The following is a 24,268-nucleotide window of genomic DNA, read 5'->3' as shown; positions in this document are numbered from 1 at the left end:
GCTGGTCAGGTGCTTGCGAGCCTCTTTTCAGTTTTTATACTTCATATGAGATCTATTATATAACACCTTCATTGGGGTTGCAATGGACTAAAGAAATTCCGCCAATCTTGGCTCAGCTGCATGCCTTATCTGGGTTACAATGATAAACCACGATGTCGCTGAGGCGGTACAGTATCGAGGGAACGGGCCGGGAGAACGGGCTCGCGTATTTTTAGGCAACCGATCGCCCAACACTTTCGTCTAGCCCCCGTGTCGAGGCCCATCTCCAGATCCTTAGTATCCAAACAGTGTCTGATAGCTTAATGAAGCTTGCACATACTGCAACAATGCACCAGGCGCCCTATCTGTGGATTTGATCGTTCTGAACCGGCTGGTAGACATGATTGATCTATGCCACTTTGGGTTCTTGTCGTCACGTGAAAATCAGACTCACCACCTTGACTCAGTCTCGATGACAATAGATGCAGATTGAAAGTTGATGTTTCTGTGTTTCTCTACTTCATCGAACCATGCGGAGCTAGACCGGAGTTGTTAGCTGCATATTGCATGGTTCAAAACGCAAAGCGCATGCTCATGGCTGGTCTTGTTGACCCCACCCACCCATCTCGCATGAGTGTGTTCTTATTCCTTTTTAGGAAGTATCTTCAACCTCCCTCAATGAGAGGATAAACTTCGGCAGCCAGCTTAACACTACTATGCGGAGTGGCAAGCATAGCCCTGTTACAACTTGCGACTATGGATACTATCCCCCATCATGCTCAAGCTACGTTACGGAGTAGTTACATGAGCTCTTGTACACTAAAACCTCGTGGTTTATAAACCATTTTGTCTTTGCAAAGTTCCCATAGCCCTGGGCACCCGACGACTAAGCTCGGTACATTGTTTGTTCTCGACATACCTATTGTTTTCGGACATTCAAATCGAATCATGTCTTCATCCACAGTGTCGGACATGAGGGCTAGATATGGTCCTGAGGTCCAGAAGGTCTCCGCCGACACACCATTGGACGACATCATCTACCTCCTCAAGCGTGACGGGGGCGTCTTCGTTAGAGATCTGGTCCCTGTCGCTGATGTCGACAAAGCTCACGAAGAATGCCGCGAACGCCTAGAAAATGATGTGGAATGGAATGGCTCCTTCTTTCCAAGTAAATATTCATAGTGTCTACGTCAAGACGGACTGATGTATTTGTGCTGACACACGATCGTCACAGAGGAGACTCAGCGGGCACCAGCCTTGTTGGCTCTCAGCCCTACGTATGCCAAAACACAAGTCATGAACCCAGTCTACCAAAAGGTGTGCGAGCACTTCTTGACCACCCGAAGTTGGTTCTGGTGGGGAAACGAGAAGAAGGAATCTGTATCAAAGCCATATGTTCACTCCTGTACTGCTATGAGCATTGGGCCCGGGGGCAAAGCTCAGCCCTTGCACCGAGACGACTACATCAGCCACAACTATCATCAAGAGGTGAGTGAGTGGGATGATGAGCGAGACAAGGGCAGGGAAACAGCTGTTGGGCTCTTCGTGGCTGGCTGTAAAGTCACCAAAGAGAACGGTGGAACGCAATTCATTCCCCGGAGCCATTTGTGGTAAGTAATCATGTCCCTTATCCAGGCGCTAGGGCGCTGATAGTCGACGCATTCTCGATCAAACTGGCCTCCGACCGAGGAAGAAAGATGAACTGATGCCATGATCTTGAAGGGGCACTGATAGACACATGCCTCCTCGAGTAGAGGAGTGCATTTACGCCGAGATGGAGAAAGGCGATGCCTTCATCATGCTGGCATCCGCGTACCATGCCGGAGGCCACAACACAACGAAGAATGAGAGACGACTGATGTTTGCCACATTCTCTATTCGAGGTTATCTTCGACAGGAGGAGAATCAATTCTTGTCTGTGCCCCAAGATATTGCAAAAAAGTTGGATCAACCTATCCAGGAGTTTATGGGATATTCAATGAGCGATCCGGCCTGTGGGTACGTTGATCAGATGGATCCAATCTTTGTGCTCCGTCCCGAGTTGAAGGGCGACGGGCGTCCATCCGACTTTTGATGAACAACTAAATCGCAGTCACTTGAGATTGGAAGCCTTGCTTCAGCTTCTCAGCTTGGGACTGTCGAGAATAGCCCTTTGCTGCTTCGGGAAGTGCCTTGCTTTAGATAGATAGCTTGAGATTATGATTCATCGGTTATCAAAAGCCTGAATGATTTTCAAGGGAACAGTCAAAATTACACCGATGCCAAACCTTACGTATGAAAGCACTAGACTTCGATCATTTTGCATTCTAGTCCATTGGAATCTTTTATGAAATGACTTGAAAGCTATTTCCTAAAAGGTGTCGGCCATAAGCATCATTCTTAACGCCTCACTGGCAACGGTCATCACGGTAAGTCCATGTAATTCGGGATCATATGGAGTGGCAAAGCTTGGAGCGAGTCTTCCCAACGTTACCCGAAACCAAAAGTAAATGAGAGGAAGCTAGTGATGACCATTGTTCGACCGACCTTGTAATGCTTCACATCATGTGAGTGCTAGCATGAGGCGCCAGACCGGAGACAACACGTTGTCTTAAGGGTGACTGTCCCCGGCGCGGAATTCAGATTCCTTTGTCATGACTCCACTACCACCTTAGCGGATGCTGCTTACCTGCAGGCTGCACACCTGCACTACCTACGTACCGCTCCTCTCTATGGCAAGGTAGGTTTACGGCTGTACGGAATACATGGATTGCCCAAGCGTCCAATCCTGAACAACCAACATGAACCCAACACCGGGCGAGACTCTCTGTTCCGCCGGCCTTTCTTCCACTTGCTCCCAACATTTGGTCGGATAGTTGCGTACAAATTTGGTGATCATACCTCACCACAAGGTCTACGAGATTCGGATGCGAAATGCGTGCCAACATCGCAATGGCCAGGGGCTCGAAAGCCGTCAGAAAAGGTCAGCTCGGTTCTCCCCTCTCTTGCTCTGAATCTTGTACCGAAAACTGCACTAAAGGGCACTCAGTCCCTGCCCGGGTCTTGTTGAGCCAGATTGGGAACAAGTTTCAGCAGCGAGACATTCTGTCGCTCATGATTTCCGAGCGTGCGATTTACTACCCGATTATGCTTCAGCTCCCGCTCAGATTTCGTCGCTGACCATCAACAGATCCAGCATGCGGAACCTGTAGAAAGAAGTGCCGCAAGTGTGACCGCGCGCGCCCTGTCTGCAATCGATGCAAGTCAAAGGGCTTACACTGTGAGGGCTACCCTCCTCGATTCCAATTCTGTGAATCATTACAGACGCACAGTTTGATGACCGCTGGCGATGAGCGGGACCCAGAAGCGGAGCAAGAGCGCGTTCAGCCTGATGTCCTACCCACCAACGAGCTTACTCCGGCCCAAAACCTGAGCTCACCAACATCGACTCCAAGTTCACTTTCTTCAGATCACCCAAGCCAAAGCCGCCGCCGCCTCCTCCAGACTTTGTCACAAGGTGCTTCTCCAGCCTCGCCCCAAGATCGATCTCTTGGCGCACCGTCACCGGCGACAATCACCGGGCACCCTGTCGACGATCTACTGCTCACGAGTAACAGCCAGAAATTGCTTGTTTACTGTAAGTTGCTCCTTGACCGCCCGGAACCTTCCATATTCCATTTTCTCTCAGCCAGTGTGACATCATTGTTTCTGACAACTGTTTGTAGTCGACAGAGAGCTGAGCCATCATCTAACAATTGTCGTTGAAGGCGTGGACAACCCGTTCCGCGTACATGTCCTCCCACTGGCCTACAATCACACAGGTGTTCTCCATGCAGTCCTGGGACTTACCGCGTGCCATCTGCACCTATCACCATCAGGTGCTAATCAGGTTGACATGGCCACTGCCTTACAACACCGTGTTGCTGCATTGAACGGTCTAAGCTCCCTTTTAATCAAGGAAGAAATCTACGGACTTACAGAAGCTGAAGAAGAGGCTGCACTAGCAATAATATTCCTTTTGGTACTTCATGATGTAAGCTCCAAGACCCATTTCAAGTTTCTCCGCAGCGCGAGTCTCGTTGGCTAAGCAATCACATGCATGATATCTAGATATGCGAGCTGGGAATATCTGCCCATGCTGTTCATTTGAATGGCGTGTCATTCCTCTGTGGAAGAATTGCATCTCCTTTAGGAAGGGCAGAGCGGTCTGCAGCAACCATCTTCTTTTTGTCTGCTTTATCATGGCAAGTATAGTACTCGTCTCCGATCTCGAAACTTTCTAATGACAAACATGTTGATCAGGTTGGATGTCTTAAGAGGATTCAGTGGTGCTGAGAAGCTCACCTACTCCGAGAATGTCCGGAAATGTGTTGCAAACATTACTACTCCACACGCAGCCCTGCACACTTTGGTTGGTTGTCCCGCAGTCATGTTCCTCAGAATCGGGGACGTAATAGCAGCAGCCAAGCAGAATATGCAGGGATTGTTATCTACCGTCGACTTTCAGACCAGATTAGATGAGGCAGAAAGCTTTCTTCGCGACCTCGATCTCGACATGATCGAATATCCCACACCACATCCGGAGTGGAGACAGCTCGCGGAGGCCTTTAGACATGCTAGTCTGCTGAGAATCTTACGATGGCCTGATACGTTTGTAATTCCCTGCGAAGACCCTAGGATCAGGCCATCGGTATCAGCAATCCTGGATTGCTGTGCAAACGTTTCAATGGACTCGCCATTCTTCAAGCGGCTGTTGTTCCCTCTATTTCTGGCGGCAACCGAGACATCTGAAAGACACCAGATACACTACGCCAGTCTTTGTATCGAAAATATTCGACGCTCCACGGGGTTTCAACATGCAGCCATGATGGAAGTCCTTGAAGGGGTTTGGGAGGAAAGAAGACTAAAAACCCGGGGCTGGACGAATGTTCCCTGGATGGAATTTGTGAGTAAAGACCAGAATTGTCCCTTGGTCCAACATCTATACTCATTCGAATGCAGACCTGCTCTGAGAGTATGCAGCAGCAACACGCTTACCTTTTCTTTTGACTAAGTATACAGAGGTGTGCCAACATGACTCTTCAACTCTCAATATTACAAACAGGACCGCCGGAAAATGCGATGAAGAAAAGATTCCCTAGCCACCGAACGGCAGTTTCAAAAGTTCACCCTGGAAACGTGTCTCAAAGAATGACATTGTTAATGGAGATGCCTGAGTCCCGGCACCTTGAAGCTTACCCATGATATGTCATGGGAACCTTGATACAACTTGTTCAAACAGCTTAGCGCGGGATTCGGAAGGAATTTGCAAATGAGCCATACTACAACCATGTGACTACATCTGGGCAACAACCGCCAAGGGTGATAGTGAGCAGATACCAAAGAGAGGCTTTATATGGAAGGAAGCGTCATTTGATCGTTGTAATCCAGCCCTCTCAACTGTGAGAGTTATAATACCCACTCAGACATGGTTTGGCATGGGCCAGATTGAAGCGACGCAGGGGCTGGACTGAGTTACAGGCACATCAGTGTGTCTGGAAAGGCCAAGCCACGATTCAGTAGTTGGCATGATGCGTTGTTTAGTATCGGACTTCTTTCAAAATTGCAATGCTATACAACTCATCGTTGATCGGCGCATCTGATGTTAACGGCGTACTTCTCGTCTAGTTATACAAACCCCCATTTGCACAGAGGACTGATCCAGTAGTCCACCGAGCGTCACTGCTGCAAAGGAATGCCACGAGAGGTGCGACATCATCCACTTCTCCGATTCTCGCTGCAGCCGGTGTAGACTCGATCAACGGCTCCATGTCTTTTCTAAACTGGTCATCGCTTTCGTTCCACTGATCTACGTCGCAGGACATGTCAGTCTTGCTGCTAGTGGCGTCTTGGATGTGAGATGCCTACCAGTAGCCACCGGGCCAGGATTGACGCAATTGACAGTAATGCCATGCTCTTGCCCAAGTTCTTTGGCCCACACACGCGCAAGTGCCTCGTTGGCCGCTTTTGTGGCAGCATATACGGTTTGTCCAGCGACCCCAAGGCGAGCCGCTGCGGAAGAAACAAAAACTATTCGACCGCCTCGAGCAATGTGCGGCACGACAGCTTTGGTCAGAAAAATTGGTCCCTTCACATTGGTGTCGAAATGAGTGAGATACAAGTCTTCGGTGACTTCGTCGAGGTTTGCGTCGACACCCAAAGCCGCGCTGAGAAGTAGAGCAAATTATCAGAGCCACACACATAATGGACAAAACCAAGCCATAGAAATCGAGAGCGGAAACTGACTTATGAACCAAAATTTCGATTTTGCCAGTTCCACTAAACTTCAGCGTAGCGTCAACGAGTCTGGAGATCTCAGATAATTTCCCGACATCTGCCTGGATCGCAATGGCATTCGACCCGTGTTGTTGGATGTCCTTGACGATGTCTTCGGCTCGCTGGCGACTGCTGTCTGTCACGAAGTTGGCGACAACATTGGCTCCTCGCCTCCCAAGTTGTTTTGCAATCGCGGCGCCAATTCCACTGTGAAATCAAAAATATTAGCGGGAGTCTAAAAAGACCGACAAAGGCGGCCGATTCCTCACCGTGAAGCGCCGGTGACAATCGCTGTCTTACCGGTAAGATCGACACCTCTGAAGTCAGACATGGTAGGATGAAGTTGTTGAAGCTGTCATGAATTGGCATTTGGATACAAGGCTTCTGAACATATCTAGCGAAGCAAAGTTCGGGAGCATACGACATATATCTCTCCCAAAGATCTGGTATTGTTAGATCACTCGCGGTTGCCGCAAGATGTAAGATCGGTAATAGTGGCCATATTGGGCTACCCCGCGTTGCGCTGATTCCTTCGCAGTGCTGACGTGGGGTCCATTATGAAGAGGCCGGCTGGATGTCTTTCCTGTTCAAGCCAGGAGATACGCTTGGTTTGCTAGCTGATGAGCGTGTTCAGCTGCCATTGTCCCAAAACAAAAGAGTCTGAGAATGCACTTATTTCTGTTTGCTAATTAAAATGGGATTGTTCTCACCCCGCGTGAAGACAACAAGTTGCCCCTCTTTCCGTTTTGGGGAGTGGTGGGTCGCTGCTGGGAGAATGTCCCTTTTGGGAAACATGTAAGTCCGCAACACGAATCGAACGACTTTGGGTAGTCAATTATCTTTCGTAATGAATACAAGTTCAAAGCAGTGTATCAAGGGAGTAAAAATTGTAAGTGTTCGTATGAGAACATGTAGTATTTTAAACTGGTGCTGCCAATCGAACGCAACCGCATCTTGACCCTCAAGCACTGCACTTCCTGGCCTGTAATCAGGCTTATTAACTTGTCACCATGGCTAAGCACCCCCTTGACCCCCTTTCGATCAACGAAGTGCGTCAAGCGTCCCGCGCCCTGTTCAAAGGACTGAGCCTGCAGGAAGATGAGATCAGGTTCAAAGTAATCGATCTCGCCGAGCCTTCGAAAGATGAGACCTTGGTTCACCTCCTGGAACGTGGCCCTATGCCCGATCGTAGGGCTAGGATCTACTATCAACGGAAGCAAAGGGAGTTTATGAGCAGAGCAATCATCAACATAACCCGCGGAACTCTCGAGAAGACTGACGACCTTCCTGATGCCCAGGGACCAGTGGACTGGGTTGAATACGACCTCATTACCACAGCTTGCAATGCCCATCCAGATGTCGTGGCTGAGGTTGCTAAGCTGAGACTCCCCGAAGGGTGAAGCTCTAATTCCCTTGATTTTGATATGCCAGAGTTAGTTAACATGATATGATATAGAGCACGAGTTCTCAATGACCCTTGGGCTTACGGAACTGACGATGTCGAGGAGAGACGCCGTCTCTTCCAATGCTACATGTATCTTGCCCTCGATGACGACGATGAGGCCAACCACTACTCAATCCCCCTCCCTCTTGCACCTATCTTCGATGCTCAGACTCTTGAGCTGGTTGAATTGCAAAAGCTTCCTTTGGGGATCGATGACGAAATTGACGATGAAACACAACCCTGGGTACCTGTCAAGCCAGTTGAGTACAGCGCAAACATTCTCGGACCCGATGCTTTTAGAAAGGACCTAAAACCACTACAAGTCGCCCAACCAGAAGGGCCTTCATTCGACATCGAAAATCGTAAGGTATCATGGCAGAGATGGCAATTTCAACTGGGATGGTCTCTACGTGAAGGTTCAGTTCTGCACGACGTACGTTACGAAGGCCGGCCTCTATTTTACCGGGTATCGATGAGCGAGATGACGGTACCTTACGGCGATCCTCGAACACCTTACCACCGGAAGCAAGCGTTCGACCTCGGCGACTCCGGCTTCGGTCTCACTTCCAATAGCTTGTCTCTTGGCTGTGACTGTTTAGGCCACATTGCCTACTTTGATGGCGTTCGTGTTTCAGCAACAGGAGAACCTGTTGTTATGCCGAACGTTGTCTGCATGCACGAGATCGATGATGGAATTGGCTGGAAACACACGAACTTTCGCAACATGAAATCTTCCACAGTCCGAGACCGGAAGCTCGTTGTCCAGTGCACTTCCACTGTAGCCAATTACGAATACATTTTGGCGTATGCCCTGGATCAAGCCGCGAATATTCACATCGAGGTGCGAGCAACTGGCATTGTCTCCACTATGCCAATCCGCCCCGAACTCAAGTCGTCGCCTTGGGGAACTGTTGTGGCACCCGGAGTCTTGGCCGTTAACCATCAACATCTTTTTTGTGTCCGAATAGATCCGATCCTTGATGGGGCAAGAAAGAACACAATTGTATACGAGGACTGTATTCCTGTACGAGACGATCCGGAGCTCGACCCCTACGGATGTGCGTTCCGACTTAATACCACACCTATTGTTTCACCAGGTGGTTACGATCTCGATTTAACAAAAGCTCGCACGTACAAAATTGTCAATCCGGCTCGCAGGCATGAGGTATCGGGAAAGATGGCTGGGTACAAGCTTCATGCTTCGCCTAGCCAGATGCTGATGATGGGGCCCGAGACTTTCAATCATCGACGTGGAGTCTTTGCGTCCAAGCCAATTTGGGTTACTCGGTACCGCGATGACGAACTTTGGGCTGCTGGAGAGTTTACGAATCAAAGCCGAGAGGATACTGGCCTTGTAGAGTATGCTGCACGAGCGGACAATGTTGAGGCTGAAGATGTCGTTCTGTGGCACTCGTTTGGTCTGACACACGTCACACGCCCCGAAGGTACGAGGTGATTCTTCCTGTGTTTCTGATGAAGAAGATACTTACCGTGTTTGGAGTCTTAGACTTCCCTGTTATGCCCGCGGAAAAGTTGTCATGTGCCTTGAAGCCAACGAGTTTCTTCGACCTCAACCCCTCCAACGACGTTCCGAGATCCAACCAACGTGACAACCAATCGACGCTCCATGACCAGATTTCGGCTGCTCCTGGATGCCATAAAAACCCATAGAAACCACGTCTATAAAGTGTTAATGGGGGCCAAGTGATTCTATAAAGAGTGGGATGTAGATACTCGTAAAGGACCATTTACGTAGCTGTCTATCTTTACTAGTCATGCCATCTTCAATTATCTGGGACGCCCCTCATGTGAATAATGCCAGGGTACATGATGGTTGGAAAATGAAGTATCGACCGAATCAATTGAATATGTTGCAAATTACTGCTCGATGACACCGCCATTGCTGCAAATTTACCTTGTCCAGTTCACTTTGTCCCAACCCAATCTGGCATTACTACATGCACTGATCAGCAGTCTATCGAAAGAGCATCCCATCACATGCTTGACACCATGCTCGCAGATAAGATAACTCTTAATGGCAGGGCACAAGCATGGGTGAATACTTCAAAATGACGCTGATCAATACATTGGATATAACAGCCTGACGCCTACGGTTCGTTCTCTAGAGTATGTATGGGCAACATAAGATAAGGTCGACTAATCTTCCAAGGTAGGCTTGCTCTTGAAAGCTTCAGCTGCCTCTCGGAGAGGCGCCTTCTGGTCTGGAGAAAGAACGGGTACGTGGCCAACAACCGCAGCGAAAACGATACCTACAGTATCTCCTGGGTTGTCTGCTTGAAGCGAACGGAGCTGATTGGACTCGATCGAGCCGCCATTCTTAACATCTACGTTTTCTCGCACGCGTTTCAAAACAGCCTTGCAAAGGTGGTCGGTGTGAAAGTAGTCGAGAGTGAGCTCGGGAACCTCGTCATGAACTGCGAGGGCGACTTGACGAACTAGCTCAGACAGGAGGAGGGCACGGTGCTTCTGTTGGAGATTGTCAGATATATGGACTATAAAGAACACTTGGTGGCAATGGTAGAGAGCTTCATAGCATCTTACCTTGGGCTTTTCGGGGTCGGAGGGGGTGCCGTCGTTGCTTGCTTTGCTAAGCCAGCCACTTCGCTCAAGGATTTGATCAATGACGTCCGCGTTAAGGCCTCTGGGATCCGAGTTGTCCAAGACCCTAGGGGCAAACAAACAAGAACAGACTCCCTTGAACTTCATGATCCGAATGCCAGCTTTTGATGTCATAACGCGATTGTTGTTGGGTTTGTTGCGCTTCGAGATCCATTGCGCAGCCGAAACTCTTTTTGAGAGCCCGAAGTTCTTGAAATACGCTTCTGGGTTCACTGGGGGATCGCCGACGAAGAAGGCGGTCCGGCCCTGTTGCTCCATCATTGAATCCAGAGCGTCCCATTTGTCCCCGTCTTGCAACAAGCCTTCCTGTTGGAGAGCCTGATAGAGCTGGATGCCGTGCATCACGTTACCGGGCTTCGCAGCATACTCGGCCCCCACGCGGTGAAAGAGAGTTCGGACGTAATGCAAGAAGAGACCGCAGTACATCGGGTGATGTTCTAGGAAGTTTGAAGTCCTTGTCTGAAGCCTCGATGCAATGCGAATGGCGTTGAATGGGTCTTTTCCGGGCCCCCATAAGATTGCCAGCTTGTGAAGATCCTGCATGTTCTCCCTGACCGCACCCTCTCGATTGCTACGAATACGCAGAGCCTCTTCGACACTGTCTGCGATTGGCTTCAGGGACCGCTGGAAATCTCTCTCTCCGTTTCGAACTGAGGGTCCGAGGGACTTGAGAATATCGAGGTACACTTGGGCGGAGAAGCATAGCCATACTTCCAATTTACCCGTGTCCATCACGTATTTCAATCCTTTGGTGAACTCATCCTGAACTGGGGATCCCCGAAACAGCTGAAAGAGCATGGTTTGATCCGCGAAGACTTCAAGGAGTGCTGCCTTATCCTCTGCCCATCGCTCGCGAGCGGTGGTTCCTCTTTTCTTGTCATTGTACCAACCAAACTTCCCGTTGTAATTCGGAATGTTTGAGGACGATTCGCTGCTGCTGAAGGCGTGAAGAAGACTGAGAGTAGTGAAGTATAGGTCGGAGGCGTCCTGGTAGCAGTTGAAGTTCAAATCATCACCCCACTGCTTATCAAGAGGGTCCTGGCCTTGAGCTGCGCAAGCAGCCTCATAGAACATTTGGATGGCTTCCATAGCACCTCCAAGCTTCTCCATCGACGTCGCAATTTCTTGCTCCATATTGCGCGCAAGCTGCAGAGCGGTATTGGTGGCAATTGAAACGGCGGCGAGGTCTCTATCTCCTGATTTATACTCGGCCCAGAGCTGGAGAACCTCTTCGCGGAGTTGGCCGAGATCCTTGAGGTACGCAGTGTAAATGAACAGGGCTGCAGTATCGGAGTCGTCTTCCTCAGCTATGAAGACTTCAGGAACCTTAGCCTGACGCTCGATATTTGGGGCAGCTAGGAAGTCCTCAGATGGCTCGTACACGTCTAGGATGGCGAACATATTTTTGGGTCCGTCAACATGCTTGGAACCATTCTTGAGAGCCTTTTCAATGCCGCGGGTCGCGTCTTGTAGAGCAGATACGTCGAAGGCGCCCACCTGGGATTTGAAGGCATCGCGAACGCGCTCAAGAACGGTGACAAAGAAAGCATGTTTATTGTCCCCACGGTAGTCTTTGAATCGTCGAATACCTCCCAGCATGGAAGAAAACCGCTTGCGAGTTTCAATGACACGATTGAGGGATGATATGAACGATTCCGGGACCTTCAAGGAGTCGGACAGCTTTCCCGTGACGAATTGGGCCAGTGGCAGGAAGTCCTTTATAGCGATGATGTGTTTCGGCATCGTGTCCTCAGGCGCTTCCTCCTCAGGCGCCTGCAATGGGTTGATGATAGCCTGTTTCTTAGCCTTCTTCCGCGCCTTGCCCTTCAACCTCTCAGACGTGGGCACTGAAGATGTAGCCTTGGCGGGTGGCTCACTCAGGGGCTTGGAGTAGCCGGAGCTTATCGCGGTGGCAGCTAGCCACGAGGCAACGGCATTAGTATCGCGCTTGTATTGCTTATAGGTTGAAAGTAAGCCTGAAGAAAGTATTATGGCGTATGTGCCGATGGAGATGAGCAAGAGATACCGAGAGGGGTATTAGAGTAGTACCGCAATTTTGGAGCAGGGGTAGAGAGAGAGATTATTAGAGTGAAATCTTAATGATTAACTCGAATACTTGGTAAAAGCGTGTAATCGATTAGTGGTGAGATAGACTGGATCTTCCGAAGTTTAGAGGCTCTGGACGGGTATTGAAGCTTTCACTACCTGCTAGCGAGAGAGTAGGGCCGGCTGAGGAGTAGTTACGTGGCCATAGCCAGTGGGTCGTTATAAAAGGTAGGTAATCTAGTATATTTAATATCCCTGATCCTGTTGGGTGTGGAGAGTATTACACAGGTCTTGTACATTGTTTCAATCTGCTAAGAGGAATCGAAGTCGAGGATGAACCGTAGGTAATATATGCCGTACTATCGCTGAGTTAGAACATAATAAGGCAGGCAATGGATGAACGTGCCTAACACGTAGACACTTAGCCCTTGCGTATTTCTCCCAGCACTATCGTCGCCGTCTCGGCGACTGGCGCAAGGACAGCCCTGCTGGTATACCACCGGCGCTTTGACACTGTCGTGGACGCTTAACAACGTGTGAGAAGTAGCTACTCTAGGCATTTGCTTAATTATGTAATTATAGCAAGCGAACATGGTCGTCTGGGGTAACATAAGTATATTATAGTAGCATCTCCGCTACTTCAGAGACTTCTAGATATATTGCAAATTAAGCGAAAAGCATGGGAAAACGGCCAATCCTCACTGGTTGAGATACTTCTTAAACTTGCTGCCATAGCGCTGTCCCGCGATAGGCAAGCTCTTAATTAGCGCCCAAATCTCTTCCAAATCGTCGTCGCTTAGCTCCACGTCTACGTAGTTCTGCACCACTCGCTCCGCTTTTGTCGACCCGGGAATCGGGATGGCTCCCTGCCGCCGTACCCAAGTGATGGCCACCTGCGCGACCGTCGTACCCTTGCGCTCGGCAATCTTCTCGACCGCCTCGACAAGTTTGAAGTTCTGGATGAAGGCGTCCGACTTGAAGCGCGGTAACATGCGGCGCATGTCGTTGGCGGGGAGATCTTTAGGCTTGCGAAACTCGCTGGTGAGGAGGCCGCGGCTAACGGGGCTGTAGGCGACGAGAGCGATGCCGACTATAGTTATTCTTCGAGTTAGTTATTGCTATATTATGAGGATGCGGCCTGGTATGGCAAGAGACTTACGCTCGTGGCATGCCTCGGCGATACCGTTGGTTACGGCATCGGGCGTGAAAATGCTTAGCTCGATCTCGACTGCCGCGACGGGGTGCACGGCGTGCGCGCGGCGTATGGTCTCGGCGCTGACCTCGCTAAGGCCGATGCCCCCGATCTTGCCTTCCTTAATGAGTTCTGCGAGAGCCTGGACGGAGGTTTCGATGGGGACATTGGGGTCGACTCGAGCGCACTCGAAGATGTCAATCTTTTTGCAGCTACCAAGGACTCGAACGGCCTCTTCGACGGAGGCCCGGATGCCCTCCGGACTGTAGTCCGGGATGTGGGTCTTGCCATCGTAGGCGCCCTTGATGCTGAGGACGACCTTGTCCGCATCCTGCGGGTTTTGCTCGAAGTAGTGTTTGAGTAGGTGTAAGGAATTTCTGTTAGGAGTTCCGTAGTGGATTCCCTGCTTCTGTGTTAGTATATTATATATTAAAGATGGCTTTTGTTGATGGTACCCATACCCCGTTCCAAACGTTGGCACCCTGTTCGAGCGCAGTCTTTATCAGTTTGGTTGAAGCAGAGAACTCAATCTGGTCCCAAGGACGGGTTAATCCTGTGAATCATTGTCAGCAAAAGAATACAGTCTTGTGATGCCTGTTTTTGAGTTTAGCGAACTCACCTATCAGTCCGTAGCCGGTTGGCCCAATGGACTTTCCGATAATGGTCTTGGCGGCTGTAATGGACCTTATATTGGCGATGATCAAGATTGAGGTACTAAGCTTCGACAGGGTATGGTGCTTAAGGTGTAGTGTATAAAGCAGGTATCTCGTAAAAAATGCTGGATTGATAATGTTCCAAGTTCAAAATCATTGGAAGGTATTTTAACTGCGTATATATATACTTTATTTCGATCCAAGCCGTCGTGGCCATCGCCAGTCATTGTAGGTATGCCTACACCATAGGTAGTGCTTAGGTAGTGTACAGTGTCCCCAAAAAATTAAATCCGGCTAATTATCTCCAGGCGCATGAGCCGGGGTCGGCCGCCGCCTCAGCCACATTTGTCGGTCTCTGGTGGGCCTTGGCAGGGTTTACGGAGCTTATGATAAGATCCGGTCCGTCTTACTCACAGGCTGCTGCTGGCGGCGCAGGGAAACCTCGCCCCTTATTGGGCGGTTCCATCGGATTTAGCTCGACATGCCCTGAGTGACGACGCAGCATTCCTAACCGTTTACCAAAGGTCTAATTCGGTGGGCGCGGTCTACTAAAGGCCTAAACGTGAGTGGATGCGTTTCCACTGTTAACTTGGCTGCCTGAACTAAGAAACATGTAGATCCTTTGGGTCTTGAGGAAGGAATAGGCAGACAGACTTTATGATACTTCATCGAGATAATCTCTGAGGTACTTGTTGAAGATAGTATCTGATGCTTAGATATTAGTATGCAAAACGATCTTTAAACTATGGCATGCTTTCGTACCTAGCCTTTGCTATCATCTCTCTAGTTTCGAGACTCGTTACGACGATATGGAATCACCTATCCTGCCGTAGCTGATATCCTACTCTCGCTGTAAATAGAGCCCGGATGACGACTGGCTTTTAGATACTAGCGGCTGAGCTTGCTATGTTACCCCATTCGTTCTATGTCGACCCTATTCTGATTCGAGTCATCTCACTAATAAAGTCGGCATTGGTCCTTATACGATGAATCAGTAGTTGGGCCGCAGCCGTAAAGATCGCGATTTTCTAGCTGGGTGCCGCGCATCTTACGTCTTTTAAGACAATGCCAGACTACTTAATAATGTCTAACCTCTCTTGGAGGTCCTATGCCCCGTCTAATCCGTTTGCCTTTATCAACGTACTCATAGTCTCTTCTTTCTCCCCGTTTAATATGGCGGCTGGGAAATTGATCGCCCGGTCATTATTAGCATACTGTGTGACGATTCCGCGTTCTAGCGTACAAGGAGGTGTAAATAAATCACTACTTCTAGGTGGATAGTTACTATATGTAAAGACTTAACCCCGTGCAGTTGTTAATAAAAAGCTAGAGCAGATGGAAAGAAAGATATTGGGCTTTAGCCTGAGCTTATACGAATAAGCCATTAAAATAATTTAAGAGGAGAATCAAGTTACGATATATAGGTGTTGCGGCCTAGAGCAAATAATAGGTATCAAGCGATAAAAGATTGAAAGTACGGTTAGCTACCGTAGCTTTCCGAATTTAGGCGGACCTATCCGCGATAATCGTTATGGTCTTCTTTTTATAGCTCGCTAAGATGAAATTGCTAGGAGTATAAGCTATAGCTCTGATTAATTGAGAAGTTTATAATGCTGTCCTAGTGATACTTAACGTTTTTAGCCGTGCCTTTAGATGTTTATGTCGATTGACTCTGGACTTGCTAGGTTTCTGCGTGACTGGTTTAAATTAGGCCAATTTTACGATCAGAGTTTGATTAGTTCAGAAGGCCCTTTCCCTGGTATAATATTGCGCGCGATGAGCGGGTCTACGCCGCTCTTACACTTACTATCGAGAGTGAGAGCGTATTGAGCGGATTAAGGCAGGTGTTGTTACTGATTGAGTAGATATGGACGTAAGTCTCGGTTAAAATTACAAAGAGGATACTGGTAAGGAGAGACTTAACATCTTTTATTTAGGAAGAAAGTCAATTCTAGTATCTAATTAGCTTGGTAATCTACTGGAAGAGGCTAGACTCTACTTTAGAGGAATGCTACTTCCTGGTAGTGTAAATACTAATATCTACCTGTGACTCGGTCTCCGCACACTCTCTGCTTCTAATAAACTTGCTGGGCTCTCTAATTTAATGTCTAAATATGTAATTATAATGGCCTTTTGTTCTAATAGCTCCTCTCTGTACGAGCGGTCAGCTACATTGCTCTAACGTCCGCGCAACCAATGCCTTTGTGACTACGAAGAGATATCCTCGGAGACTACAAACGCTTAATACCTACTTAGCGATAAATCTCGAGTTTTCTTTTGAAGGAGGCTGATGTCGGAGAAAGTACCTTTTATAAGGCCGTCATTAGAATAGGCCGGGATGGAAATCATTGACAATAATGGCTTCGATTTTGTCACTACTCTGGGCCATTAATCCAAGAGCAACTGCTAGGATCCGCATGGCTTCCAGCAACCTTGACACATTCATAGTAGTCATTGCTCATTCAGGGCACCGAAGATTTCTCCGCAGAAAGTTAACGATTATTGTTTACCCGGGAGTATTTATATTGCGAAAGTCAAACGCAAGGTTATTATTGGAGCGGCTCTGTCGGCTCCCACGGGACTAGGCCCCCAGCCAAGTCAGGAGACACGCGGGCCCAAGGAACAAGACGCGGAGAAATGAAGATCGTGAACAGTTCTACACTTCTACGAAACCTGATTCTACACATGTGAGTATTAAAGTAAACTTTTGTTTTCGGCTGTGTTGTAACTTCTCTATATTTGCTGCCGAACACCCTTTATGCGTCCATCCAAAGGAAGGATATCTCCACATGCCACTTAAGGGATGCTCGTGATTGCTCCACAATTTGCCGTTAAAGCTACCCGCAATCTTCGGAGAGGAGCGTATATCAGCGCTTGCGGCTAGAAGCGAGCACGACTTTCCGCTAACTTTACACGTCCTCACAATGCCTCCTTGGCATTATGGCCACCTGGGTAGTCGCTTGTCATATGCGGAATGAGCTCTTCGGTCTTGGCAGTCCCACTAATTCGTCTTGCATCCAGACTTCCGCGACTTTTCTAGGAACATAGATTCATCTACGGAAAGATCTCGAGGCGAAGTATTCTATTTCGCCACCAATCATGATGGCGATGAGTAACAATGATGCCTCTCATTTCTCTTTCAACCCTGTTGCCTTCTTCTTCCTAGTAACTGGAACTCGTAAGTTGTCAGTTGCCAGATTATGTAGCAGTCGACTAAGCGCCATTGGAGCGTATCCAATAGGTACATGTAAGTATTTCGAGTCATGGTTGGCAATATTGATCGGTGATATATAGTGAGAATGCTAGCTGCTTTATGATTGAGTTGAGCCCGGTAACAACCTTCATCTCTCAAGTTTTTGACTTCAAGCCAAGCCATGCACTGTTCTCAATTCTTTAGCCTCGTAGCTACAGCTACTGTGGCAGGGGCACTCCTGCTTCAGGTTGATACCGGAAGTCCTGGCCATGAGTTAAGCCCTTTGCTCCACGGTCTTATGTTTGAGGACATCAGCAACAGCGGCGACGGAGGTACAGTTGAACCCTGGCCCATCAAAGATAACAATTGGCTGAAACATGAAATACGGTGATAGGCCTCTATTCACAGCAACTAAGAAATAACGCATTTCAAGGCGGTGTGACTACCATCGACCCCTGGACGGTTCATTATGGCGCGGCGGAAATTTCCCATGATACCCAAACACCACTGACCGACGCCATCACTTCATCCCTCAAAATTACAATCCCCATCGGCGCTGATGGATTTACTGGCGTTGCGAACCCTGGCTACAGAGGCATCATCGTGAACGGGGGGTACTACAATACCACTTTCTGGCTTCGTGGTGAATTTCAGGGCGATGTCAAGATCCGCCTTCTAAGCAATGAGACTGATGTCGAACATGGCTGGGCTATCATTCCCGTCGACTCCAAGGCCGATTCATGGACGCGATATGAAGCCGGATTCTGGACGACAGCCGCCGCCGATGGGAACAATCTCTGGGTTTTCGAGATCTTGGCCGAGACTCTGACTAGTGGAAGTATCAATCTTGGTTACCCGACTTTGTTTCCTCCTACTTTCAAAGGTAGAGAAAACGGCTTGACAGTCGATCTGTCCGAAGCCCTCGTAAATCTCAAACCCCAGTTTCTGAGATTTCCTGGGGGTAATAACCTGTGAGTTGCCTTGGTATCCTTATCAACTGCAAGTCCAGAATCCAATCACTGACTACTTACTATGTAGTGAGGGAGGCGGCCCGCATGACCGCTGGAAATGGAATGAAACAATAGGTTCTCTTGAATCTCGACCAGGACGTTGGGGTAGGGCCTCGTTGCACCTTGATGTTACTGCGATGTGAGGCAATCGACTGATGTTTTTGACACTTATATAGGGACTTGGGGATATGTCAACACTGACGGCCTTGGCCTCATGGAATACTTCTAGTGGTGTGAGGATATGTCCTTGGAGCCTATCCTGGACGTATGGGCTGGTCTCGGACTTGCGGGACTCCCACCATTAGTAGGAGATGAGCTTGAGCCGTATGTTGAGGACGCAATCCGTGAGATTGAGGTATGTTGTCTACCTATATTACTACGCATCAGGTAGTCGTGCTGAACAGCGTCTTAGTTCGTCATTGGTGACATCGACACGTCTGGCGGGGCACTTCGCGCGTCTCTCGGATACCCAGAGCCGTACCAGCTCAACTTTGTCGAGGTTGGGAATGAAGATAACCTCGCCGGCGGCTGTGAGTCTTATAAGCAGCGCTTTGTGTAATTTTTCGATGCCATTAAAGAAGCATATCCGTAGATAACTGTCCTTACCTCCACGTCTGACCGAGCCTGTCTGCCGGACCCAATTCCCGAAGGCGCATGGCTTGACTTCCACGACTACAATGTGCCGGAGAATTACATTAACGCATATGAGTTTTATGACGACTGGGATCGCGCTTATCCTGTGTTTATTGGTGAATATGCCAGGTGGGGCGTCAAATGGTCCGATATGCGAGGTGCCTGCTCCGAAGCAGTCTATATGATGGGTTGGGAGCGTAACGCAGATGTGATTAAACTAGCTGCCTACGCACCTACACTACAGAATTACGACCCTGTCAACGGCCAATGGACGGTAAGATACCGATTCTCTCACAGTATATATATGTTATGCTGACTTGTCTCGGGTTAGCCTAACCTTATTCCCTTTACTAACAAACCCGATGGCATCGTTTATACTCCATCTTATTACGTTAAAAGGATGTTTGCTAATAATCATGGCGATGTTGTTGTCCCCGTTACAGCTGATGTAGAGCTCAACCCTGGTGAGTTCAGTTCGCTCACTACTCTCAAGGCTTTGATAGGAACTGACTGCGAAATTCTTGTTTCACTAGTCTGGTGGGCAGTAAGTATGAAAGGAGAGGGCTAAGTAATCGTAAAACTTGCCAACTATGCTTCCAACTCGACTGAGATTCGTATACAAATTACTGGAAAGGTAGACGTTAAAGGATCATTTACCTCAATCACTGCCAGCCCTGATAATGCTAACTCAGTTGAAAACCCTACGCTCGTTTCCGCGCCCGCTGTGCTGGAAGTTTCTGTAGACCCTTACGGTGTTTTTACCATCGAACTAGGGCAGTTCGGCGTTGGTGTACTCGCAGCCTGAGGTAGATTTACGTCAACGTAAACCACTTAAGAAGGATCATTGCGGTGATCTTGATGTAACAAGCGCGACCGTTGGTGATTAAGCTCATAGCGTCGATTGAGCTACTATACGATGGTCTGAACTTCGATTCATTCTAAGATAGTTGCGGATATGGTTAGATATTGTCTATAGACTGTCTTGGCCTATTTTTTCATACAACAGCCCTTGCAAAATCTTTCCCAGGAGGTGTTGCGTTGTGAAAGTGGCTAGTTAGTTAGAACGATTACAAGGGTAGCTGATTTCAATCTTACCGACGGTTTAATTATTAATCCGTCCTGCAACGCCTAGTTCTGCTACCTGCTTTGTTAATCGTTATGCGGCTGAGGTGTGCGGGCGGGGGATGTTAAGTTTTAGCTCCATTTATACTCTTGTGGGGGAATCATACGGACGAAGTTCGACCGAAGACTATACCTATTAAATTGAATTTTAAGCGTCCTAAAAATACTGGGTCAGAAGTCTAGCCCGATGGCAAACCAACCTGCTAAATTTAAGTTTTCTTTTGGGCTTCTACTACTGGACTTTTATTCTTTCTCTATATTACGTGTTATCTGACACGACGAATCTTAGATGGTGAACATCGCTATTGCTGGAGGAACTGGCGGCGTTGGGCGTAGCATTGTGGATGCACTTAAAAATGATCCGAGACACTCCACTATTATCCTCTCTCGTACGGTACGCCATGATCGTGCTTCTAAGAAGGCTTTTCCCTTTTATAAATTCGTTTGTGCTTACAATAGTTAATCGTAAACAGGGAGCGGCAGAAGATAAAGCTAGAGTCCCTGTTGTGGTAGTTGATTACGACGACAGAACGTCCCTGCAGACGACCTTGGAAACCCACGAGATCCACACCGTGATATTAGCTCTAGCCCTCCACATCATTGGGGTTGGCCAGGCACAAATCAACCTCATTCAAGCAGCCGACAAGAGCAATTGGACGTAGCGTTTCATTAGTAGTAGCTGGGTAGTTAGACCGTCGAGTCAGTGAGTGAATTCTAGTCGCTGTGTGCTTGTTTGAAAAGTATGAACCTACTGAGCCAGAGTCTTTGTAGGTATTTGAGTCTTTTGCTACACGGGTTCCAGCACATTGCTTCTTACAGCGAGCTGGAGAACTTACGACTTGAATGGACAGCATTTAATTGCGGGTGGTTCCTTGACTATTACGCAATGCCCTATGTCGAGATATATATTCCGTAAATAACCTTTGTTGTTGACATGGCCAACAGGTAAGCATCTATACCTGGAGATGGAAAATAAAAAATGACATTCACCTATACCAAAGACGTTGCCAAATTCGTCGTGGAAGCTCTCGACCTAGCTACATGGGAGCACGATACATATCTCATTGGCGACGAAATGACCTGGGAAGAATTCATTGTAATTGCCGAAGAGGCTCGTGGAGGTAAAATCTAGTTCCCTAAAGTACATGCTGATCGACTTACTAAGACTTTTATTGTTGATAGGGAAGAAGTTCTATGTCACATACGATAGCGTTCAGAAGCTCCAATCTGGCGAGATCACGGAGCTGCTAGGCCAGGTTGCTGCATACTCGTACTTCCCGAAACAGTGGGCTTAACAGCTATTCTCCACCTTTGGTTTCTGGGTCACTGAAGGTCTCTTCGATTTCCTAAAGGATAGGGCCCTGAATTAGGTATTCCTATACCTAAAGGTTACTGGAGTGAAGGAAATGCTTCAGAACTCATGGGAAGGTCGGTAGTGTTTTGGAAATGGCGTCGCAATGTTATTAAAGCCGCATCTTTAACTGTCTTTTCCCTTAACGTAGCTCAAAATTTATCAGTGCTTCACACTTATTACTAAGAATGGCCCAATCTCAAATGGAGTTCTAAGGATCGACGCACGTACCTCCCTGAATGAAGTGAACGTTTCATCGAGATATAGTAGATACCTGAATCGAGTATGAGCTGTTGGTTCATTGGAACCGTGTGACTAGCTAAAAGGCTCGTCTACTTGATCAATTCATCTCAAGTACATGTAATTATAAAGGTAGCTAGGTAGGGTGCCGGAGACATTGTCGCAGGTCGCCATCGCAGAACCCATATTTTCAGACAAGGACATGTTGCTCATGTGTGGTTCTTCATCTTTGTTTGCTCTCGTATCGCGAGGGGGCTGGGACCATTTGCATTACCGTAGTAATCAGTGACTTAATAAGTCCGGGACTAAATCTGGTCAGGTTGATATTGTATGGCTGATGTAATGGGAATCTGGTATTCTAGGAAACGCCATTGACAATGGGGAGCATAGGCAAATCGTTTTAGTTGGCACAATCCCATAGGTCGCATCATAGCTTCCTAATTTGAATTTCATTTGCGGGAGCGTAAAGTCAGAGCTGAATGGCTTGAATTTCCCTCTGGATAAGATACGCACACGACTAATATATTTCTTTTATCTTGACAGTCCTCCGCCTCGGGCCCCGCGTCCAACGGTCGAATGTAACCAGGCGTGATTAATGATCATACCCACGCTCGCCTTCGCCAAAGTCTTCCAGTATAAGGATTCTTTTTCCCATACCATAGCGCCTGAGTCGAACACGGCATTAAAATTGCTCCGAGCCTAATTGCTATGGGCCTGAGTGGGGGTCCTTAGTATCAAGGTCGTCTTTCCTCGGTGGCCAAGTTGTTGTTGTTCGCCATTCGGTAATAGTTTTCGAAAGATCAGCATGGATTGTGATTAGTTCCGACTGTATGATTTTACTACCGATAGAAGGTTGTGCGTTGAACGGATGAATGAATTTTGATTTTCTTTCCCTGTACTCGTAGTCTTTTTGTTAACTTAATATTAAAAACAACCGTAGAACATGTGGCCACTACTGCCCACTTTCTTGACTTTTTTTCAGTATACCGTGGCCCTCGAGACGATACCGAGAGTCACAATGGCTCTCTTAGAGGAGTTCAATCTTTACATTCCTGACTCTAGGATCGAAGATTTCGCATCGCTCCTCTCTGTTTCAAAGATCGGTTCCGAAACCTGGTGCAACAAACACAACAATAAGGACTTTGGCACTACTAGAAACTGGCTCGCTGAAGCAAAAGACGCGTGGCTTGAGCTTGATTGGCGAAAGTAAGAAGACCGCATTAATAGCTTCCCTAACTTCAACGTCACTATTAATGACGTCGATGCTGGACTGACAAACATCCATTTCGTTGGCCTCTACTCTAAGAGAAGCGATGCCTTACCGCTACTCTTTCTGCACGGGTGGCCCGGATCTTTTCTCGAGTTTCTTCCGTTGCTCGAGATTTTGAAAAGCAAATATACTCTAGAAACTCTTCCTTACTATGTTATTATCCCCTCTTTGCCTAACTATGGACTTTCCGGTGGGCTAATCGATATTGAACTTACGCTTGAAACAGCGGCGAGGCTGATGAATGAGCTTATGATTACTCTTGGCTTTGACTCAGGCTATGTTGCCCAGGGCGGCGACATCGGTAGCTTCCTCGCTAGAATTCTGTTAGCGAATCACCCACAGTGCAAAGCCTTCTATAGTAAGTAAGATTGGCTCTATACGTTCAGTGGGTGTTCAGATTTGTACTAATGCTGAGGTAGTTAATATGCTTGCTCTATTATCCCAAAACGAGCTTCTTACGACGGTCAACATCACCGAAGATGAGGCACAGCACGTACAGCGAATGCTGAACTTCAGCGCTACCGGGTCGTCGTATCTTCTGGAACATGGTCTAAGACCCTCGACGATCGGCCTCGTCCTATCATCAAGCCCACTTGCCATGTTGGCCTGGTAAGCTCCATATCACGGCTTGACTTGCAAGATACTGTCGTTGCCTAACATTATCTAGGATTGGCGAGAAGTTCCTCGAGTGGCCTGATTCCCGTTATCCACTTTCTGTTGACACAATTCTCACTATGGTAAGCTTTTACTGGTACACAGACACTTTCCCAAGAAGCATGTATCCCTATCGTGCTCTCGCGAGCGCAGCAGCAGCGAATGTCCTCTTTTCTGTTGCAACGTCTAAAGAAAAGCCATTTGGCTATTCGGTTTTTCCAGCAGAGAATATTCTCTTGCCGAAAGCGTGGGCTGAGAAGGCCTATCCAAATCTTGTGTTTTACAAGCGCAATGACAAGGTATGCCCGATTCCATCAATAACTTTTGTGTTCATGTTGTACATCTAACGTTTGAACTTACACAAGGGGGGACATTTTGCGGCATTAGAGCAGCCCAGAATCTTCCTGCAGAATATTGAACAGTTTCTAGCGGTTGCTCGACCACTGATTGGGCTTTGATGGTTTGGCGTCCAGGCGTGTGAGGTCGTCCACTTCTGGTCGTCCTTGAAGGATTGAACTACGAATTATCTGGTGTTAGTCATACTCTT

The 24,268-nt window shown here is 48.1% G+C and overlaps 9 protein-coding genes across 9 annotated transcripts; 7 read left to right on the top strand and 2 right to left on the bottom strand.

Moving 5' to 3' along the window:
- Positions 1 to 927: 927 nt before the first annotated feature.
- CCOS01_04033 (phytanoyl-CoA dioxygenase) lies at positions 928 to 2,053 on the top strand (the record flags this gene model as incomplete). Its single annotated transcript, XM_060452216.1, has 3 exons — positions 928 to 1,147; positions 1,214 to 1,589; positions 1,702 to 2,053. 3 exons carry the CDS (start codon positions 928 to 930, stop codon positions 2,051 to 2,053), a joined length of 948 nt encoding a protein of 315 aa, XP_060316174.1.
- Positions 2,054 to 2,892: 839 nt separating this feature from the next.
- On the top strand, positions 2,893 to 5,007 carry CCOS01_04032 (uncharacterized protein; the record flags this gene model as incomplete). Its single annotated transcript, XM_060452215.1, has 6 exons — positions 2,893 to 2,941; positions 3,149 to 3,595; positions 3,684 to 3,991; positions 4,069 to 4,202; positions 4,261 to 4,903; positions 4,960 to 5,007. 6 exons carry the CDS (start codon positions 2,893 to 2,895, stop codon positions 5,005 to 5,007), a joined length of 1,629 nt encoding a protein of 542 aa, XP_060316173.1.
- Positions 5,008 to 5,621: 614 nt separating this feature from the next.
- On the bottom strand, positions 5,622 to 6,604 carry CCOS01_04031 (uncharacterized protein; the record flags this gene model as incomplete). The annotated part of the gene is made up of 4 exons (XM_060452214.1): positions 5,622 to 5,806; positions 5,866 to 6,164; positions 6,244 to 6,480; positions 6,543 to 6,604. The coding sequence occupies 4 exons, from the start codon at positions 6,602 to 6,604 to the stop codon at positions 5,622 to 5,624; spliced, it is 783 nt and encodes a 260-aa protein (XP_060316172.1).
- A 679-nt stretch (positions 6,605 to 7,283) lies between these two features.
- Positions 7,284 to 9,388, top strand: CCOS01_04030 (primary-amine oxidase; the record flags this gene model as incomplete). The annotated part of the gene is made up of 3 exons (XM_060452213.1): positions 7,284 to 7,669; positions 7,730 to 9,162; positions 9,225 to 9,388. 3 exons carry the CDS (start codon positions 7,284 to 7,286, stop codon positions 9,386 to 9,388), a joined length of 1,983 nt encoding a protein of 660 aa, XP_060316171.1.
- Positions 9,389 to 9,874: 486 nt separating this feature from the next.
- On the bottom strand, positions 9,875 to 14,714 carry CCOS01_04029 (uncharacterized protein; the record flags this gene model as incomplete). The annotated part of the gene is made up of 7 exons (XM_060452212.1): positions 9,875 to 10,204; positions 10,280 to 12,257; positions 13,106 to 13,493; positions 13,563 to 13,998; positions 14,057 to 14,148; positions 14,215 to 14,268; positions 14,663 to 14,714. 7 exons carry the CDS (start codon positions 14,712 to 14,714, stop codon positions 9,875 to 9,877), a joined length of 3,330 nt encoding a protein of 1,109 aa, XP_060316170.1.
- A 2,633-nt stretch (positions 14,715 to 17,347) lies between these two features.
- Positions 17,348 to 19,652, top strand: CCOS01_04028 (alpha-N-arabinofuranosidase A; the record flags this gene model as incomplete). Its single annotated transcript, XM_060452211.1, has 9 exons — positions 17,348 to 17,426; positions 17,621 to 17,773; positions 17,836 to 18,412; positions 18,480 to 18,579; positions 18,681 to 18,806; positions 18,864 to 18,981; positions 19,075 to 19,358; positions 19,416 to 19,548; positions 19,618 to 19,652. The coding sequence occupies 9 exons, from the start codon at positions 17,348 to 17,350 to the stop codon at positions 19,650 to 19,652; spliced, it is 1,605 nt and encodes a 534-aa protein (XP_060316169.1).
- An 843-nt stretch (positions 19,653 to 20,495) lies between these two features.
- CCOS01_04027 (uncharacterized protein) lies at positions 20,496 to 20,868 on the top strand (the record flags this gene model as incomplete). Its single annotated transcript, XM_060452210.1, has 2 exons — positions 20,496 to 20,600; positions 20,680 to 20,868. 2 exons carry the CDS (start codon positions 20,496 to 20,498, stop codon positions 20,866 to 20,868), a joined length of 294 nt encoding a protein of 97 aa, XP_060316168.1.
- A 317-nt stretch (positions 20,869 to 21,185) lies between these two features.
- Positions 21,186 to 21,501, top strand: CCOS01_04026 (uncharacterized protein; the record flags this gene model as incomplete). The annotated part of the gene is made up of 2 exons (XM_060452209.1): positions 21,186 to 21,327; positions 21,389 to 21,501. 2 exons carry the CDS (start codon positions 21,186 to 21,188, stop codon positions 21,499 to 21,501), a joined length of 255 nt encoding a protein of 84 aa, XP_060316167.1.
- Positions 21,502 to 22,815: 1,314 nt separating this feature from the next.
- CCOS01_04025 (epoxide hydrolase) lies at positions 22,816 to 24,179 on the top strand (the record flags this gene model as incomplete). The annotated part of the gene is made up of 5 exons (XM_060452208.1): positions 22,816 to 23,003; positions 23,301 to 23,425; positions 23,487 to 23,676; positions 23,735 to 24,020; positions 24,087 to 24,179. The coding sequence occupies 5 exons, from the start codon at positions 22,816 to 22,818 to the stop codon at positions 24,177 to 24,179; spliced, it is 882 nt and encodes a 293-aa protein (XP_060316166.1).
- Between the last annotated feature and the right edge of the window lie 89 nt (positions 24,180 to 24,268).

Source organism: Colletotrichum costaricense (genome assembly GCF_030867565.1).
Source record: "Colletotrichum costaricense strain IMI 309622 chromosome Unknown Scaffold_4.1, whole genome shotgun sequence".
Lineage (NCBI taxonomy): Eukaryota > Fungi > Ascomycota > Sordariomycetes > Glomerellales > Glomerellaceae > Colletotrichum > Colletotrichum costaricense.
This window is presented reverse-complemented; position numbering and strand designations above follow the sequence as displayed.